The 21,319-nt window shown below is 39.4% G+C and overlaps 1 protein-coding gene across 1 annotated transcript in view; it reads left to right on the top strand.

Moving 5' to 3' along the window:
- The first annotated feature begins 2,061 nt into the window (after window positions 1-2,061).
- BANK1 (B cell scaffold protein with ankyrin repeats 1) overlaps window positions 2,062-21,319 on the top strand; it is a 132,240-nt gene continuing 112,982 nt past the window's right edge. Inside the window, exons 1-2 of the mRNA XM_077782960.1 lie at window positions 2,062-2,200; window positions 18,430-18,828. Coding sequence (XP_077639086.1) covers window positions 2,188-2,200; window positions 18,430-18,828 — 412 coding nt within the window. The 5' untranslated portion in view covers window positions 2,062-2,187. The remainder of the gene's footprint in view (window positions 2,201-18,429; window positions 18,829-21,319) is intronic.

Genomic DNA, 21,319 nt, shown 5'->3' with positions numbered 1-21,319 from the left:
AGTGCCTCAGCAAGGCCTCCATGTAGAGCAGGGCCTCTTGCTTTTGGATTCCATTAAAGGCTTTTCTTTCTTTGACTAGTAGAAGCCTGCATGTTTTTTGGTTTAAAATATGAGTACAGCAAATTGTGTTCTTCCTTTTAGGACTCACTTCCACAGTGCTGGCTCTCACAATGTAAATAATTGGGCTATCACAATCCATTTGGTCTCTCATCCTGACACCCAGGACAACCCCTTAATTTTGTTTTGTTTTTATGGAAATGAGAGTTCCAAGTTCCATTTTAGTTATTTTTATATTTAAATACATTTGTATGTTTTTCTTTTTATGAATTCCCATTTCCACAGTGAAGATCCTCGCAGTTCAGAACATTCAATCATCCCAGCCATATCCAGCCACATTACGTAACCCATCTTTGAGGAAGCAGCAATTATTATTGCCATGGAAAAATAGTCACATGCATTGCTTCTAAATGTTTTATCTTTGACATATTGCATCATTCATTATAAGATATCTTATTTGTGCTTATCCTGCTCACAGTTCAAGCCTATTGACACTATAGTGCTGCATCCCTTGCACCCAAAAAATACAGCAATGGAATGAGGTATTGCCCAGATACCCATCACTTAAATGAATAGAATCCAAAGGTAAAAAATGAACAGCAAGGAATGAGGGGAGGCATTCCATGCTCTCTTCCTGATGCACATGCACCTGACATGACTGGATCAGATTTTCCCAGTATCCTTGTAGCTAGATGTTTCCTCTGTGTGGTAGGCCAGCCCAAGTCAGAAATTTACCAAAACCACCCACACGTTAGCAGAAGTGACTGAAAACAACCCCTGAAACATAACAAATTATAACAATCAAAAAGTATCTACCTGTAAACAACTCAGAGGGTTCGGTTTTCCAAGTAATTCAGCTGGACACAGACCCAGCAGTGTGCAAAGTCTTTACAGAAGGAGTTCCCTGACTGAAGTCCAGCCTCCTGCAATTTGTGGTTTGAAGCTGATTGCAAACTGTGAAGGTTTTGTCACACTAAAACATCTCTAAAGACTTCCTCTATGTGAATTTTCCTTCCTCTAATACTGCTTGAATTCATTCTGCAGCCTTTCCTTCAGTCCAGGCAGAGTCTCTTCATTTTGGACACCTGCATTCCTGGAACTGGTACTTAGGAAATTCACATTTGAGATATTTGCCATGTTTCACTAAAATCAGCCCCAAAGCATTAAAGTTCAGGTAGGGAAGGTGATCACAGGACTTTGGGTGGGTAAGAAGCACACATCATTTCAATGTGGTTTGAAAAGGTTTGCTTCCTTTGAAAACTTATTTCAGAAGGTTTTTTCAGTTTTGATGTAATTGTGTTTTACGGGGAAACGCCAACCACTTGTTGTGGGTCTGGCCTTTATTTTGAACTTGGAAGATGCCACCTTGATTGATATGTCCTAAATCTGGTAGCCAGTGCAGCAGTGAGCTGACGTGTTTGCAGTGTCTCTCATGGGCTGCTCGTTTCGACCATTTTTTCATTTTTGTTTTACTCTGCGCCACTCCAAAAAATACACGGCGCAATATCGTGGAGGTGCTAATCATACCACACCAGAACACTGGATCGCTGGGGGACACCTCCCAGGTGCCTTCCGTCCCTGAGGGGCTTTTCTGCACCGGGTGAGTGCGAGAGAAAACCAAACCCTGACACTCTTGCACAGCTGGAAAGGCTCGACTTCCTCCTCGTTTCACACCCCACCCCGACAGCTCCTACAGCGGGTGATGCCGGCTGTGTGTGTGTGTGTGTGCTCAGGGGAGGATATGGGTGGGGCCCGGGGGGCAGCGGAGCCGCGGCCGGAGCAGCCGGGGAGGGCCCCGCGCTTCCGTCCCGGCGGCGGCGGCCGGACGGAGCCCGGGGAGCGGGACGGAGCCCGGGGAGCCGGACGGAGCCCGGGGAGCCGGACGGAGCCCGGGGAGCGGGACGGAGCCCGGGGAGCGGGACGGAGCCCGGGGGCCGGGACGGAGCCCGGGGAGCCGGACGGAGCCCGGGGGCCGGGACGGAGCCCGGGGAGCCGGACGGAGCCCGGGGGCCGGGACGGAGCCCGGGGGCCGGGACGGAGCCCGGGGAGCCGGACGGAGCCCGGGGAGCCGGACGGAGCCCGGGGAGCGGGACGGAGCCCGGGGAGCGGGACAGCGCAGGCAGCGGAGCCATGAGCCCGGCAGGTCGGTGCGGGGCGGGTTGCGAGGGCGGGGAGGATCCCGCAGGGTTTTGTGTCCCGGTGCGGTGTTGGGGATGGAGACCTTGCCCTTGAGGAGCCCTCAGGTGCAAGCAGTCTCTTGTCTCTTTCTAATGCAGCAGCTTTGCTGAAGAGGAGGAGATGTAGCACCAAGAATTTAGGAAATTAAAGAATAAAAGTTGTACGAGCAGTGTTAATTCGATCCTACATGTGTATCTGCTCTGGGATAGTCTTAACTGGCTAATCATGTGTTGTGTCATTAGTTAAAAATTGATCATACTCTTGCAATCTCTCAGCTGTCCATATGGGATCCAGCCTGGACTGTGAAGGAAAACCATGCTAGACTTTTCACAGGAATATCAATTCCTTGTTTATGCTTTTATTAGTGTTTATTGCAATATCTGGGTGCCTCAAAGCTGTTAGTGTGTTTTGTTATTCCCTTGGTATGTTGGAATACATTATCCCATTGACTGGTGTCAATGGGATAAATTTGACAAAAAGTTAAAATTACTTCTGAAGTCCTCATGTAAATCAGAGACAGACCAGTCTCAGAAACCTGTGACTCCATGTCCCTGTGTCCCAGTCATGTTCTCTTATTCACAGAAATACTGTCTATTTACTGCTCCCATTTTCTTTGTGTGGCCTTGCAAGGCTCAGCAACATTTAAATCAAGCCAGTGACTGCCAAGCTGGGCACTCAGTAAAAAGGAAATGAAAGACATGTAGCCAGATACCAGAGGTTTGACTGACTTGCTTGCGGGGAGCTCAGCCTTATTTTTGTGATTCTTTTATTAGGTGAGACAATATTTTATCCTCATTTTATGAATGAGGAATCAAGAAAGAGAAGTCTTGAGGGCCTGAGTCCGCAAAGGTGACTCAATGCTTTGTTTTTCTGTTCCGATTCATCATTTTAAATGACTGCTTCTGATGTCAAGACCAGTTTTTTGACAATTACTTTATATTTTGTATCACTTTATGACATCAGGCTAACCACATTAGTTATTAGTTGTTGAGTGTACCTTTGTAATGACATTAGCTTTGCAAGCCATCTTTACTTACCACTCTCATTATACAGATAAAAACACCAGGGAAGAAAGGTAAAGTGACTTTTCGAGCTGTTTTATAATAAGTTAGTTGTTGGTAAAATATCAAAACTCAGTACTGTTTTGCTTTCTACCTAGGGCTGGTGATGAAATAGATATGGTTGTTGTACTGGTTGTTTTCTATCTAGACCAAACTTCCAGTATTGCAAGCATCTTTATAGAAGAAAAATGCATATATGAGCAAAACTACATTTAATAGCATTTCCAAATATGCATATGCTATCCCAATTATTAGGCAGACTGATGGTTGTGGATGTGAACAGTCAGCAGGACAGTATTCTGATAATCACAGCAGTATGCTCAGTGATTGTTCTGTATCAATGACAGGATACCACTGTGCATGGCCTGGAGGCATATAATTTGGAGTCTGGATCTTGGTGAATAAAGGCAGTCAAATCCTGAGTATGCATGTGAAATAGTTGGAGTAATTGCTGAGTAAACATGTAGGAACACCAAAGAGGGATGGCCGCTTTCCCAGCTTCTTGCAGCCAGTTGCACACATTGGCAGGGGAACAAGTAACAGGAGGCTCAGCCAGCAGGGGATGCACTGGCCTTCTACTCTGGCGTCATTTGTCTGTCATTTTTTCATGTATTGCTCTGCCTAAGCTTCATCACCTGCGACCTCCATGCACAAACCTCTCTCCTGCAGGTTTGCCACAGAATCAAACCTTTATTTTATAGAAAGAAGTCTGTTGTCTGCAGAGGTGTATAGAGGTCTGTTTTCTCCTGATGGAACAGTGTCACGTACTTCAGGTGGATTGCCCAAGGCCTAGTCTAGCTCAAATCTGAAAGCTGTTTGGGATGCTTGATATGACAGACAGGCTTGTTACTTGTCAGGACTCCGTAAAAGACCTGAACCTAGATGAATTTCATGCAAATTCCATTAAATCTGCTGTAACTATTAGAGATAAAATGATGCATGATCTTTGATGACATCTGCTTTCCTTTGAGACAGGAGACACTGACAGGATGACTTCATTGCTATGCCATGTTGGAGTCATCACTCCTCCCCACATTCAGGAGTGTAATTATCTTTACTGAGATCTTTCCTTGTGTGTCCTTTATTTACACAGTGTACATTTTTGTATCTTCAACTGTTTCTGGGTCAACATTTATGTAAGTGGTGTTCTGGGAGGGAATCTAGACAGTGAACAGACACAAGTAATACTTGATTTTTGTTTTTCTCAAGAATTAGGGAGTGCTTGAATTTTTAGTAGTCAATAATTTTTCAGCTCCTTCATTTTTAGGGAAAAAATAAGTTCTCAGACAATTATTTGATTCAAAATCCAAAAGATCTAGTGGTGGAGTTTTGAAGCAGATTCAGTAAGACCATTATAATACAAATCTTAATATTCATATTCAATATTAATTATTAACTAATATTAATGTTATTAATAATATATTACTAATTTGAGTATCAAAGAAACCAGAACTGAAGTACCTCAAAGCTATAATTTGCCTTCGGAAATGTTGGGATGCTCATTCAGATTCAAAAGTTGATCCTAACAAGCTGTGCTCCTTATGCTGATCCTCTCCCATCTCCCTTCTGTTGCAAGCAGCAATTACTGAAGTTTGCATAGAAGCAATTGATCACCCACATTTGAAAAATTGTAGCACTGATTCCACTGATGTTGTGATAAAGGTGAAAGAAAGCAGAAATCTCCGTTTCTTAAAAGAAGAACATTTGTGCCTAGGGACTCCAAACCTGTGAGAACCCTGGGCTTGGTCTGGGGTCTCATGTGGTGGTGAAGTCTCTCCTCCAAGCCGTGCTTCCAAAGGAAAACTCCGCAGTCTCTTGCTGTTCGGTCTCAAGGCAGTTTATTGCGAGTTATCTAACAGATTATGTTCTTGGGCTGCGGCTGCTTGGTCAGCGGCCCAGGCAGAGATGCACACACACCCTGACACACTGACTGTCTGGTGTCTTCTTCTTGTCTCTCCCTGCCCAGGGCTGCTGCTATCTTTTATATGATATATTACATATAACATGTTTACAGTTATTCCCCAATACCTACTACCTATATTACCAAGTGCTTTTCTACTCTAAACCAATCTGTGAGTGCCAACATCACCAAGAACATGGAGGTAAGGAAGAAGAAGGAGGAAGAACAGGATCAGCCCACTTTCCTCCATCTTAGAACTTCTGACCCCCCATGTACAAAGTAAAAACCCCACTGTGCAGGTGCTAAAACCCCCCTGCACAATACTAAAAACATTTCCCCTCTACTTTGTAACTACTTTTACTATACTATCTAACCCTTTGTGACTGCTTGTTCCACCTTCAAAGTTGGTAAGTCATTCCATGGCTCAAACTCAAAATCACAGCTGTTTTTCAGCTGCCTGCCAGGGTCTAAATTGCTTCTGATCAAGGCCTGGAACCTCTAAAAATGTCTGACAGACATTTTGAGTTCCAACACAAACCCACAGTGTGACTCTTTCCCTGTGTATCTCTTGAAGCTGGTCTCTGAGGATTTGATTAGTTTATATACTCTTTTATTCACTTGTAGGTAATAAAGAATGTTTTATATCCTCTAACAAGCTTAAGTGCCCCAATGCAAACAGCAGCAATAACTTGTGATATAATTATATCCCCAAGGGAGGTCCAGCGATTTCTATTGTTTAAAAAATCAAGTTGTGCTGACCTTTTTTATAAATCAAAATTAGACTACTGCAATGTGAACTGTGATTAAAAATAACCCTATGTTTTATTAAATGTAAACAAAAGTAATAATTTTAGAATGGTATTGAAAATATTTTTTGAAACCACTGTGAAGACAGAAAGGGAGTCACAAATACCAAGATTTAAACTGGAATCTATATCAGGTAATGATATTGATGTTCATTTAGTGTTTATTGGCTCCCTGCATTGTAAAATAGCAAGACTTTGTACGAAGCCACAGTGTATAATTTATTCTGTCACAGGCCTGACAGTTAAAGCAAATTGGTCTTACCATCCCCATCATTACTTTGTTTTTCAATGTTTCTGTGAGCTTTAGTGTACAGTTAGGTAAGAAGATTCTTACACTTGTTTGACATGGAGACTGTTCCAGCAGAGATACAGCTGAATTTGGAAAGCACCCATTTACATTTGGATTACATGCTTAACAGATGGAAAGGACTTGAAACTTTACACAGGTGTTTATAAATAGCTGCAGTCTGTGGCTAAGGTTCACTGCTCTTACTTCTGTGTAAGAAATAAAGAATTCATGTAAGACCATGAAACAGAAATGCAGTACCTTTGTCAAGTTTCATAGGTTTTTTCCTGTATACCTGGTGGTAAACTTACTTCAAGTGAGTGGCTCAATCTTGCAGGTCTTCATAGCTGAAAAAAATGTACGGTTGTGTCTGGTCTTTCTGCTGGAGTGTGCCACAGCTTCTGTCCAGCCCTGCATCCTTGGGTTTCCTTTCTGGGGAAACCAACATCAGAAAGGAGGCTTTCCTGCTTGTCAGAGTTTTGCCATGATACCAAGTTCAGGTGAAACTGAATAGAGCAGCTGGATCTAAGAGCTAACACCTGCTCCTAGATCCCCTATTCTAGACATGCATAAAAGAGTTTCCTTACAAGAAATAATGTTAGACTGAAAGATAAACAACCTCCTGACCCCAAACCTGACTGAGACCCTGTCACATAAAGTTCATTTCATGCCTAAATGTGCTTTATCCTCCACATTTCTCACCGCTGGGGACAGCTGTGTGTTGTGTCTCTCAAACAAAGCAAAGTATTTCCCTGTCAAAATTAATGATACTTTCACTCACTATTTGTTGTTATACTTGCTTCCAATTAAAAAGAAAAAACAAAACCTAAACCCAAAAAGAAATATTAAATTGTTTTGTTGTTCTCTCTACAGGTCAAGTGTTAAGTTGTGAAGAATAAATAAGTCAAGTTTGTTTACTGTATTCAGTAAAAATTGGTGTTTGTTTTTCTGTTTGTTTTTAATATCGGATTAGAGGAACCATTGAAATAGTAAGCATTATTTATTTTCTAGTGGAAAATATCAAAAATTCTAGAAGCTTTTGGAAAAATGGAACAATGACTAGAATGCCATTTATGAATTCAACTTTTAAGAAACAAGGTAATATATGCTAAACATATTTTTGTATTGTGTACCCTTCTGTTTTTCATAATTTTCATTTATTTGTGAAACATTTACAGTTTAAATAGATGAAAGGAAAAAAAATGATGGCTTGCCTGGAATGAATATGGACAATTTTTAGTAATTTGAAGGCTGAAAATAAAAGCGTTCATGTTAAGCAGTGCTGTGTCTTCTGTAAAAATGAAAGGTTAAATATAGTACAGGCTTCAAAGCAGTTTATTGCTAATATGCTAGTGAGCATTAAATGAAAACAAGCAGTACTTTAATCAGAAGCCATAAGTGTGGTGTGCCTCTGATTTATTAAAATTTGTAATTGAAAAGACTTGGGCACTTGCTTTTTGTTAAATTATAACATGCCTCGTGACAGAAATAAATTTCTTAAATTAACAAACCCATATTAACCGCAGAAACCAGGTATCTTCTGAGTTTGATTAGATTCCCCTTAAAAATATGAAGTACTGGGGGAAACTGATAAATATATATATAACTAGTATTCAGTATAAAGCCCTTCAAGAACAAAGGAATTTTGTGAAGAATTTTTTTAGTAAGATTTTTTTGCAATGTTTTCAGTAGCATTCCTGTAATTCAGTTGTGACTGAACTGTGTGGTGCTGACCAGGAGTGTGTGCTTGGGCTGATGTATAAAAATTCCCAAGAAGGTGGCCAGTGTATCTCATGTTGTACAAGCAGACTGTCTCTACCTAGAATAACTAGTTCCCATTGTAAACTTGGTTTAGAGGAGCATTTTAAGAGGGGAAAAAAATATCCTCTGAAAAATGATTATTTGATATTATTTTCCAAATGCCTTTTGTTCGAGGGAAGTGAAATAAACAATTCATGTGAGTTATAGTCTCCATTCAAGTTTACTTCAAACTGAGGGAGAATGAGAGCCCACATGCAGCAGGGGCAGAGGCTGGAGAGGAGGCTGAGGGTGCCCTTCCAGGAGTTGGTTAGAAATTGTGTGGTGATATTCTGTGTATCATGGCCATCCCAACTGTGACATTGTTTTACACTTTTTCTCTGTGTGACAATATTCATTGCCTTTGGGAGCTTTTTTTTTTTTTTTTTTTTTTTTTTTAACCCAGTTTAAGACTCTGTACCAACTGGGTGCAGCAAAACTGGAGGGTTACCATGAACCAGGTGAGTTCTCTGGCTTGCTCAAATCCTGCTGTTGAGGAGCCAACTCCTTGAGAAGAAGATGAATAGAGGGACCAGGCTGGGAGGGAAGCTGTGGGAGAGTCTGCTTTGCCTCCCTGGTAGCGTTACTAGTCTACCTGGTAACGATGGTGGTGGGGGTGCTGCAGGCTGCTCCCCACTGAGAACTGAGTGGAACAGAATATCAGGGATTGCTTGAGGTTACACAGGTTACTTGAGATCATTTGTGCTGACCTGAGGTCATTGGAGTCCCTGGCAAGGGACACTTGAGGTCATTTGGGTGACTTGGACAGGAAGCCCCCCTTAGCACAGATGCTGCCTTTGGCCTTTGCTGTTTGTAACATCCAGCCAGGACAGCTGGACATTGGTGGATCCCATAATACTTGGTAATACTTGGTATATATTTGTCTCTAACACCCTAGAGGTTTGTACGTCTCAGCTGGAAGAAAAGGATGGGAGACCTCAGCTGTCAGTGGCCACGGCAAGGAGTTCTAGTGCTTCATGGACTAATATGAGCTGTCACTGTCTGCTTTATTCCCTTTATTTTATTGCCACTCCTGGTGCAGGGATCAGATGTGAAAAGGTTTTACGGGACTGTTTCAAGTGTTCCTGGTTGTTAGAAAGGGTTAAGTTAATAATAAATAGAGTTTGTAAAGATAAATTGAGAAATAAGAAGAGGAGGGATGGACAGGAAAGCTAATGCCTTTATAAACAATTTGATGGATGAAGGTGTGGGTGTTAATGTCTTTGAAATGGGTCTTGATGCCTCTATCAACTCTGGGCTGCAAGTTGGTTGCAGAGCCCAGACTGCTTGGTCTGTGAAACAGACAAGAGTGTGTGCAAGCCTGAGCTTTTGAACTCTGGGGTTCTGTATATGTATGCTACTCTGGTAGTAGGTTCCAGGGGGAGATCTGTGGTAGGTGGTTTGAGAAAGATGTACCTTCCCAGTGCCTCAGCCAATGGGGAAAGAAAGGGCAACATGTGGCTGGGAGTTTGGGATAAAAGGAGGCTGTGCCCTCTGAAACATGAGAGAGCATGTGCCCCAGTGGACTCTCTCCCCTTACTTGTTTATTCTAATAAAGTTCCAGAACTCCTCTGTCTCCTTTTTGGCCAGAAACCTCTGGCATTTGATTTTTCCTGACAAAAGCAAGGCCTTCAAGTAAGCCAGATAGATATCAACATCTTTACGAGTGTCTACATGATTCTAGCTCTGTCCAGAAAGTAAACTCTAGCAGCTTAAGCTTACTTGAAGGATCTAAAGATAATTTGCATTTCAAATTCATCTGAATCTTTTAAACAGTATTTTTAAAAGTAGGCTGATGTTATGAGAAAACTTTTATAAAGATTTAATCAAATAATAGAAGTGGTTTTGCTTGGAAAGGATGTTCCATAGTATCTGGAAGATCTAATAAAAATGCACAAAATTCAATATACCTTTTTTCCTCCACCCCCCTGAGATGTCTATTTCTAGATGTTTCACTGAGTCTCTGTTTGCTGTAGCCTTCCTACCTCTAAACATGGAAAGCTGATTCCCAAGCCTTGTGTGTCTCAGAATAACTCTATTTAATCAACAAAGCCTTGTTGCTGTGCACTCTCAAAGGAAATTTTGCCAGTTTTTTTAATCAAAACTTTAAGGTTCTTATACATGCAGTCTAGTTTTCTAGCACAGTAATCTTATCATTAAAACTTTCAAATGTGTTTCTCTCTTGTATCAATTCCATTCCCTGTTCAAGACTAGCTATTTTAGAGGAGGCCAAATCTAATTTGGCCTTGAATGAAATAGTCTGTAATGATTGAACTGGGGAGAATGTACTTTCACTGAAAGTTTAGGCCAGATCCTACATTTAGCAGTTTGGAAACAGAAGAATTTTCTGCTTAAAGGGTACATTCAGGACAGTTACATTTTAATTTTCTGCTAATGTTTTTGCCAAGCTATTGTCAGCTGGTTATCTAAGAGAGTTTGAAAACAGTGATGTTTCATTGGCAGACTTACAGCCTTTATTTCAACACTGATGCTTATAGAATTCATTAAAATGGCAAGCCATGTTTCTATATCTTAGCTTGTAAATATATAATGTATGCCAGTTTTTGTACTCCCACATGCTGTTAAGTCCATGCTCATTTTGAATGACATGTATAATAATGAATAGCATTCATTTTGAACACAACCATGCCTTAAATAATATAGTTAAAAGGCAGAAGTATCCTTTCAAACTTTGGCAACCCATTTCTACAGATTTCTAGTAATCTGTAATTTAGGAATTGTTGGGATGTCATCTATGGTTAATTCAGTGTATTTGATCACATTACAAATTTAGGAAACATGAATCTCTGAGCATAAATTGCAATAAATGATGCTATTTATTGATAAGCATTGCCTGATGATCAGTGTCTGTCAAAGTCCCTGGCATACAAATTAAAATACTTAATTTGTAAGACACTTTTCTTGTTTTGTACATCAATTGCCATGGTATGACCTTCCCAGATCATAACAGTTGGAATTACAGCAACTTAGCCAAAATTTTATTTCTTGCAACATCAGTGGCTTTTTCTTCTATTGTGTAAGCACTATTTTTGAAATCTATTCTCTTGTGATAGAGGTAAATGTACTGAATTTCATGAGAATGTTTTCCCTAAATAATATCTGCAGAACATGTATTCTGTTTTTTGTTTTTTATTCTGAAGGACTTAAAATTAAGAAATTGTGAGAAATTTAAGTAACAATGGAATCAAACTGGACAGATGAAAAAAGCAAGAGAAGGCAAAAGAAAAAACAAAGATGCTGAATTTAAGTCAGTAGAGTTTAAATGTGATTGTAAATCTAAAATTGCCTGCACTAAGTCAGGATGAGAACGTCTAAAGGGATCCTGACAAGAGAAACACTGGCAATTAAAAAAAAGTCAAATCAAGAAGAGGATGCTTTGGTGTGCCCTAACAGGACATTTTGAAATTAACGGGTTTTTAAATATTTCATTCTTATGAAATCATAGTTACAGTGTAAGGGAAATCTTCAGGTGGTGGTTGCTTCTAGTAGTAATAGCATGTGTTAATGTAAACTTGATACAGCTTCCTCAGTTTTTCCTGTGACTTTAAAGACTTGTTCACATTTTCATGTGACCTTAAGGACCATAAAACAGTAGTCTATTACTCCAGCTCTTCATGCTGTCATTATGGTATATTTCTCTTCATTATTTGTTCATATCTACATAATCTCTGAATTACCTGATTGTTTTGTACTGAAGGCGTGATTTTCTCTCAAAGAAGTGACTGGAAGGACATCAGATTTTTGCCTCTTTGCAATTGTGATAGAGGAGGAGGTCTACCTTGAAATAAAGAAATGGCTTCTGACCTCTATACCACTATATCCCATGTTTGTGTGTAGCCTTTTTCATTAGAAGCAAGAGCATGTGTCCATCAGTAGGTATTCAGCTGAAAGGATTCATAGGACACCAGAGAGAAAGGCCTAAACCAGAACGTAAGGCCATATTGCTTGATGAGAAACGGCTTTTTGGGCATAATGTTAGCATTGTCATGTTTGATAGGGAATCTTTCTGGTCTGCATGTGCCAGGTCGGTGCTGTGGAAAGACAGCTCAGGGATTTTTTTGTTTCTGTGTTCCCATTGTTACTGTAGGGAAGATCAGTGTTTTCTTTACAGGGAAAACCAACTAGTTCAAGTGTAAGCTGATGCCATTTGTACAAAGATTCTTTCTCTGTAGAACCTAATTTTGCCTGCTCCAGACCTCACTAAGTTCAGTAAGAAGGATGAAGTCATGAGGCTTGATTTCATACTGACAGAGCAAGTATTTGTTTTCACATACAATTTAGCAATTACCAACAGAAGGTACATAAACAATGAAAATGTTCTTATTACATGCTAGTTAAATAGGCATTTGAGAATAGAAGTGCAGCCACTGCTGGCTGATAGAGTGAGGGCAGGAATGCCCTTTGTTTTAGGATAATTGCTTTAATTGAAACAGGTGTACCACAGCACTGCAGCAATTTTGCTACTTTGTGATCTCACACTGAAGTTTACAAGTGGCTTTTATAATTTTCATTTCCTTTACTGGAACACCTCAGAGAAGCAACATTAACTGTTTTGAAAACATTTTCCATTATCTGCAAGTAGTTCTAAAGTGCTTTCTTCTGCTGTCCTTCCTGCGATGAATACATTCTGGCTTGCTTCAGGGGATTTGCCTCACAGAATTCCAGAAACCAAGGGCTGGAGTTGCGTTTTGAGACACGTTTACTGGATGTGTGTGAGGTGTGCTCACTGGGAAAATCGATGCCTTTTGGATGGGTGAGGGGCAGTTTGTTATGCTAAGGCCACTCATTAGTGCTGAATTAAATCTCACTCTGTTCCCAAATGTTAGATTGCAGGGGTTGTTGAAGTGCTAGTGAAACTTTTTCCAATTTTTATCATATCATTGTTAGTGATCAGGGAAAGCAGTGTGAAGTGATGAATAGTTGAGTCGTTGTCAAAAGATTGTGAAGGGGCCAAGAGACTAAAAATCTTTAGATTTTAAAGTCTTATTTGAACTAGTGTGTATGCTTGTCATTCTCATCCCACATACAAACCAGATGGAAATGAATCTTCTTGAGATTAGAAGAAAAGTTTTGAAAATCTCTGAGCAAAGAGGGGAGTCTGGGTTATTTTATACTTCCTGATATTTCTCATGCTCCATTTTTTTTCATTGTGTCATGACCCTCATGACTATATCCATAGTTTCATCCTACAGGGTGAAGTAGGCAAGTGCAATCAAATTGTGCAGTCTTGAATAGCTACATCCTGGTACTGCTTACCTGGAAAAAAATCCCCACTGCTGCTTTGTGTGAGTTCTTATCACAAAAAAATACTCATGATAATCCTGGAGAGTATAGTCTCTTAGTCACAAAAGAATTAAAGATGCAATGGATGTCATTCCATATCACTTATGTTGCCCAGATTTTTCATCAATATATTATGAGAAAGTGAGCAAGAGCTTCAGTGCCTCTCCACTTCTCCTTTGAGATATTTAACTACTGTACTTATTTTAACAAATTTTTGCTGATGGACAGTAGTTCATTGCGTGCTGACAGAGTTCATACTTTTATTTCTCTAATGTCTTTCAAGACTGATATTTTAAAAAAATCAAACAACTTCCCATTCCCCAGGTGAGGACATCCATGACAGGGAGAAATAAAAGGGGAAAATTTTATGCTTTGTCTATCAGTTGATCCTGTCCTTTCTCAACATAGTGGTGGAGAACAATTTGAAGGGGTGTTTTCTTCACACAAGTATCAAAGGCTGATGGGGTTGAGGTGAGGATTGTAAACAGACTTGCATTATGTTTTTGTTAGGGCTGACTGTGGCAGGCTTGGTATGTGGTTATAGGAGTTCATAGGCAGCTGAGTGAGCATCAGGGAATTCCATTGTTAGGTTCCAGTACCAAAACTGGAAAAGGCTTTGGACAACCCTGAGAAATATGGTGATCCATCTTTCCACTAAAACTTGGGTAAAAGTTGATGTTCAAACCTGACTTTTTTTCACCAAAATGTCTTAAGGTAGTGGGACCATAGAGCCAATTTCTAAACCCTAGCCTAATTGTAATCAGCCTTATTTAAGTCTAACAAAGTCTATTAGTGCTGAATTTTGGAAACAACTGTAGTGAAATGCAGGTCAAAGATATCTAGAAGTAAAGCACTTCACCTACAAACCTTCACAAACTCCTGCAAACCTAAAAGGTCTTTAAAAAGATAGGGAATGAGTTGACACCTGTGTAGTGTCTTTCTCAAAGATGAGTTACTGAGTTCTTCTTGGTTATTCCTAGGCACACAGAAATTCTTTTACAAGATTGCACAAGTTTTACAAGTTTCATAAACTGAGATAATTGTTAACGAGCAGCTACTAGACCCCCATTTTTAAATTGTTTCCTTTGCATTCCTGGTGTATTTGGTGCACTGCAGAGTTCTTGAGGTTTCCTTTAACTCTCTATTATACTTGTGCTTTTTTCCACTCTGCTATATCTTATAATCCTTGCCATAGAAGACATGTTGTTTTGCCCTATATACACAAGTTCTTGATTCCTGCTTGGTCACAGTAATTTCACAGGATCTAGCAGGGTTTCTCAAAGAGCTCTTCAGATGACATGAGATGTGCTTTCTTGGGCAACCATGCACCAGTAACTAAAGAAGAGTTTTGCTTGTCATAAAAACCCCTTTCAGGTTACAGATGACTGCATAAATTTTCTTCCTGTTTCTCATTGCTGAGCTAATAATACATTTTATTTCTACCTTTGAGTCAGTTTCCAAGTAGGAGCAGATGAAGCACAGCTTAATTTTGTCAGGATATGATAGTTTCTATTACATTAACTTTTGAGGGAACAAAGTTATTCTCAAATTACGTTATATTTCAAGTGCAGTAAATTCAAAGAACTACTCAGTAAGAGATTAAATAATGAAGAGATAAAATATTAAAGAAATAAAATAATGAAGGGGAAAAAACTCTGGCTGAAAAGTTAAGCATTGTTACTGTATATTCAGTACTGGGTAGTGTTGCATTAAAGCTAGACTTGATCTTTTTTTGTTTCAGTTAAAAATAATACTGTTCTAAAGGCAGAGTTTTGGTGGGCTTTAATTTTCAAGTAAGCTGCCCACATATGCATCTTAGTAGCATCTCTGAAGGCAAAAACACTATCACAGGAAAAAGCTAACAGTGCATAGAGTGGATTTTTGATAGGGAACATTTTAGCTACTGGTAGGGTAAACTTTGACTCCACATTTCAATTCAGGCAAGCATTTTAAAATAGTGGTATTTAATCTTTTAATACAATTTGAGGGAAGTAAGATGCAAGCCTTACATTCCTGCTTAATATTGAAGTTAACGCTTAATACAGAAGGCAGATCAATGTCAGAAAGAAATCCAAGCTTATAATTCAAACCATACCCACATTTGGTTTCCCATAGGTAACTTGATAGCACTTGCTGCTTGCTTCAATAAACATTGCACCAAACTGCACTATGAAAAACCTTGCTCAACAGCATGGCTCTTCCCTCTGTACACAGAAAAGACAAATTAAATAGAGGAGACATATTGCATTAGAGCTTTATGAGATGTGTGCTGCAGAGCCTTTATTCTATCAAGTGTGGTGTTAGATATATTTCACTCCCCTTTCTTATACAAATAAAGCTTTCTTTCTCATATATAAAAATCAATATAGTTAAGAAGAAATGCAGTTGAGCCTTCAATAAACATCATAAAACCCCTTTCTCATTCCTGCTTAGCCAAGATCAAAGCTGCAGACTGGTGCAGATATTCCATACGGAAGTGGAATTACTTTGTCTTCTTTTATCCTTTCAATGCATGTTTCTCACTTTTGTCTTGAGAATTTCTTGAGTACTGAAGCCTTGTACTTTCCATTTACACAGGGGTGAATGAATATGAAATTCATTGTTTATGAGCCCATGTGCATACCCAAGGGATTTTTTTTCTTCTCATGCACTGTATGAAGGAACCCCTACCCTGTACGCAGTTCTGGTTTTCTCAGTATTTTGACAAGGCAGGAGGGTTCACAAAAGTGCAGAAAAAAAAATAGGAAGAGTTCTACAATGTTTCCATTGTAATGGGAAGAGTATTAATTCCAGTTTACAAACTGTAATGAAGGCAAGGCTGAGAGTCACTTTGTGGGAATCTGAAGGACCTTAGGGGACAGATTTCTGAGAGCAAAAACAGATGTCCTTTAGGATTACCGAAATATATGAGATTATATTATGGCTGGAAGTTAGAACTAGGTAAATTCAAGCCAAGTGTAAAGAATGAATTCCTAAAATTTCCTTATGGTGCAAGTATTGTCTTTATATCCATATTTTAAAAGAACTGCTACAGTGCTTTTATTTAATAGGGACTGAAAATAGAAGGTACTTGTTTTTCCATTTTCTGTGATAGGAAACTGTGTGGTCAGACTGAAAGAGCTTTACAGTGCTGTTAATGCAGTTTCTTCTTTTGTAACTGTGCGGCAATTCATAGCTTTTTGTTTCTACTTTGTGCATGTCTGTCTTATGAGTTTTATGGAAGATCATATGATCTTTTGAAAACAATGTTGAAGCAAGTAGATTTTTTTATCCCAGCATCATAAACCAAACAAATTTGCTCTGAGTTAATTGAGAAATACACTGCTATTTTTTTTACTATTAATATTCAGCATTTCATCAGAAACAGGTATTTTTCAGATTTTTTGTACCATAGGAAATATGGTATTCACTACATTTTCACAAATATTGACTTGCTTTAATGTACTGGTAAGAGTTAGTTAACTTGAAATATCATCAGCTGCTACCATGTTGAGCATGGCCCTTTATGATTTCCTGTGACAGAAAACTTTGTTCAATGGTGAGGATTCACAAATCTTGCAAAGACTGCAACAGTCCTCCAAGTAGTTTGTAGATATATAGTGAACTCAAGAGACTAAATTATAGAGTCCCTATTCGACAAGTTTCAATTGACTTTTGCTGGGTGAACTTTGTTTCAAGTATCTCCAGAGTAAAGGATGGATGAACAAAGTGTAGAAATTACTTGTTCTAAAAGAAGACAAATAATTTAAGTATTAATCCTGGACTGGAGATACAGGTTCAGTTTGTCCTTTTATACATGGACTTGCACGGGGTCCTTGGCAAGTGTTTTATTCTTCTTAGCTACATCTGTACTGTGCTTGCAACAATGCATCCCACTGCCCACATCCTCTGTGTGCCCCAGAAACATCCTAACTCTGTGTATGCCCTCTGTTTCCATACCTCCTGATCCTCACAGTGCAGCAGCTTAGGCACTCAAAGGAGCTGCAGGCAAGTGTCAGTCAGGCTGCCTGATCCTGACCAGCAGGCAGACACCCTGAAGCACAGTGAAGGTGAAGTGCAGAAGCTGCATCTATTCCTCAGCCTCACATTGTTGCTCTGTAGGGCTGTGATTGTGAACTGTTGTGGGGCTATTAAGCTACCCTAGCTTGATGGAAATTGTTAGCATTTCTCATCAAATCACAGTTTTTGATGTTTTCACATGACCATGAAATGACTGAGACATGGGTCTCTAGGACATGGATGGGACATCTGGTAGCTCTTTTGTACAGCTAGAGCCAGAACCATATCCAGGCACCTTTTGAGTAGCTCCAAGGAGACAGATTCTACACCCTCTCCAGGCAGCCAGAGCCAGTGCTCACTCTGAAAAAAGCATTTCCTGCTGCTCAGAGGCAGCCTCCTGTGTTTCAGCTAGTGCCTCTTGCCTCTGTCTCGAACTATCACCCTAGTAACTTTATGAAGGAGTATTAGTTGTCCTGTTAGCATCATGTTTTATGTCTTAACAGGACAGAAAACTGAAAAAGTATAGTTCTAGATTTATTTTTGTCAGGTCTCAAGTAATTTTCTAGAATAAGGACAGTAAAAGATCATGAGGTTCTATCCTGACACCATGTTGACAAAATATCCTAAACATACCAGTTAATTTTCTATTGAAGTCGGATCATGTTCATGAGTTCAAATAAATATTCTTTACTTCTGTCATTAAAAGCTAAGTGTTCCACTTTTAGACTCTAGGAGGGAGCAGAATGTGTGAATGTGCTCTGCTTCCTACACTGCAGTTTCAATACTTATTCTGAAATATTAGTTATGCTAAACATAATATCCTGAGCTATTTTTCCACTATTTCTGTGGACAACCTTTCTGCCTTGACCTTAGAAATAAGGAGATGATTGTAATTTCAAGGTGATGAGCTGATTTCTGCTAAAGGTAATTTCTTCAGCAGCTTAAGTTTTTGCTGGGGGGAAACAAACAATCTGTCTTCTGATGTTTATAATGTATTTAAAATGCATTTGAAAAATTTTTGAAATGTTTTCTTCTCTCTAGAAAATACAAAGGACATCCTCGTGATATATGAACAAGAAGCAGAAGAATGGGCTCTGTATTTAAAATCTCTTTTTGGACTCATAGTGAACAAAGAAGGAATCTTACTCTACAACCTAGAAAATTCATCTTTCAAATACCAGGAGCTACTCTGTTTACTGTCCTATAAATGTAAACTCCTGATACTCTCATGTGGACTTCTTAACTGCCTGAATAAAAAAAGAAGTTATTTTCTGGAGCAAGTTCTAAAACCTCTGGATAATGTGGTAATTCTTCTTTGTGGAGTGGAGAATTCAGAGATTCTTCATGAGATACTGACCTTAGATGGAGACAGCAAAGAGATTTCTACTGATCAGAAACCTGAGGAATATATTTCTGTTGTTAAAGAAATTATTCAACCAGGTAATATACTACTGCTTGTTTGTAATCCTTAGGTCTCTTACCTCCTCTCAGCTCTTGCTATTTAGCCAACATTTTGTCTACCAAGCAGAATACTATGCTTCTCTTTGTTACATGCAAGGTGCCACTGTATTGGAATATGAGCTTGTACTTGATAAAGACGTCCTGTAGCTCAGGTTTTTTACTCGGAGTTTAACCTAGTTTTGGATGCACCTGAACAACCAAGAATATTCTTTTGAACACTGGGGTAGAGAGACCCCAGGGAATGAGTGACCTAGCTGGATGTCCCTGCTGCCTTGTGCTTAAGCAGGTAAGCTTAAGTATTCTGTAGGGCTTTAAAACTGTCCAAAATGTCTACACACAATCTGCCTATGTGAGATCAGTGTTTTCAAAAGTACATTTTAGACTCCTTCTCCCCAACCATCTTCAGTGTTGAATGACCTTTTCCTCAGTACATATCTCAGACTTGACAATTTGGGCTCATTTGGTCATCTGTTTTGGTTTCAGAAGGTAACGTTTGCAGTTTCTGTGTCAAATACGTAGCTTCAGACTGAAGCTTGGCAATTTTTTAATGAGATGAAAACAGTGGGTCTATACTCTCTGTGTATATATAGGAAATAACTGTGCTCAGATACTATCAGTTGACAGATGCACAGGAAATTGCAAGCCTTTTTGCAGCAATAAACAGTTCCTAGAAGACGCAGGAAAGTTCTTTGCTTAGGTCAATGCATTCACAAGAATGCTTATTACCTGTGCCCTTGGGATTTAAGTGTAATGCCAGATGTTTAGTAGGAGTTCAAATGATCTTTGCTTTGACATTGACCAAAACCAGTGATTTCAGAAATCAGGAGAAAGCTGAATTAATTAATAGTTGTTGAAGGCCTCAGTCTCAGTGTGTACATCTTTACTGGGGATGTAGGGACTATGGCTGGGATCAGATGAGTTCAGTGGACTGAGCTACATCCAGGACTGGAAGTGATGATGATGCCTGGTGCTTCAGAGATAAGCCCTCCTCCACATTCTTAGCTTAGAGCTGCTGTGGCCCTGGTTTTTGTGTACTGGTGTGCCCTGGCCATCAACCAGGCCGGCTCAGATCAGTGCTTGATAGGAGACCTCTGCTCTGCTCTCTGTTGCACAGTGAAAGTGTTCCAGCGAAGAGATTTGCTTTGAGTTAAGCTCTGAGGTATGAAGATCTGCATGGTTTGTCATTATTTACCTTTGCTTAAAGTTAATCGTGTCTATATATATCATACTCTTTCGTAGAATCCTGTTAAGCTCTTAGCCTTTGTGATACCTGTGCTGGGGATTTTGACAAACTGCACATCTGGGAAAGAAGATTCTTCCCTTATATTTAAAATTATTTGTTAAGGGGCTGTTGAGTATATACAAGGATTATTTTTCTCCTTGGAGCATATTTTTTTTTGCCTTTTGTTGGGGCCAGACACAAGATCTTCTATTTCTCTTTATATGTATGATTGTCTTCAATCTCTGTTGTTTTTAGTGTTGATCCCTAGATACTTATATTCTTGACCCGTTTAGAGATAGTAATGAAAACACCTTTGTGTATATTCTTTGTGGTTTTCAGTTCATTTTTTTCTTACTCAGCTGTTCATTACTCTTAACTTATTCTTCCAAGCATTTGTAGTTTCTTGTCTCCTCAGTATTGACAAGATTTATCACTCTAAAAATGACGTTGAGTCTGAAAACTCAATGTGCTTTAATTGTAATGGCCATACCACATGCCTTCCACTGCAACTTAATCCCTTAGGACAGTGGGCCATTGCCATTCTAGGACTAATGGATGCCAGGGCTCAGGAGTGGCCTCCAGGCAGTTAGAACAGCTGAAGATGGATGCTAAATCAGGTTGTTATCTCACAGCTTAACATTCTCCTGGAAAATGTTAACAATAGCATAGCATAGGTGCTAGTAGTCACCAGGCTTCCACTACAGATTTCCCCATACTCAGGAAAGCTCATAGGCAAGGTAAGTTCTTGGCTGTCTCTTCTCTCCTATGTGCTATTCTCTTTGCAACCTATCCCTGCAACCTGAGGTGGAAGGAGTGCAAAATAAGTCTCATTTTATATGCTCCCACAATTATTTAACCTCCCAGATGGTGCTGGTTTGATCTTGGAGCAGAGAGGGCTTTATCTGTTAAAACTTCCTTCTGGCTCTAAAGTACTATATACTTTATAAATTAGTACAAATATACTAGGCAAAAATGAAAACTAATTAAAGTGTTCAGTAAAACTATTAAAATGTTGAGTAAAACTAAATGAAACAGAAGATGCAGGGGGTTTTGTACCCAGCAGAAAGCTTGTTCGGTTCAAACACATCTGAATGGTTTGTCATGCCTGTTTGAACATGTTCTTGGAGGAGTAAAGGGAGAGCTAAGACATGGAGAGTGACCTTTCTAACATATATTTCCAGAATGTTGAATATTTATTTTCTGCATGAAGAGGAACACAAATATTTTTATTGTTGTCAAGAGATTCCT

Source organism: Lonchura striata, chromosome 4 (genome assembly GCF_046129695.1).
Source record: "Lonchura striata isolate bLonStr1 chromosome 4, bLonStr1.mat, whole genome shotgun sequence".
NCBI classification, from domain to species: Eukaryota; Metazoa; Chordata; class Aves; order Passeriformes; family Estrildidae; genus Lonchura; species Lonchura striata.
The sequence above is the reverse complement of the archived record's forward strand: the minus strand, read 5'-3'. Positions and strand labels throughout refer to the sequence as shown.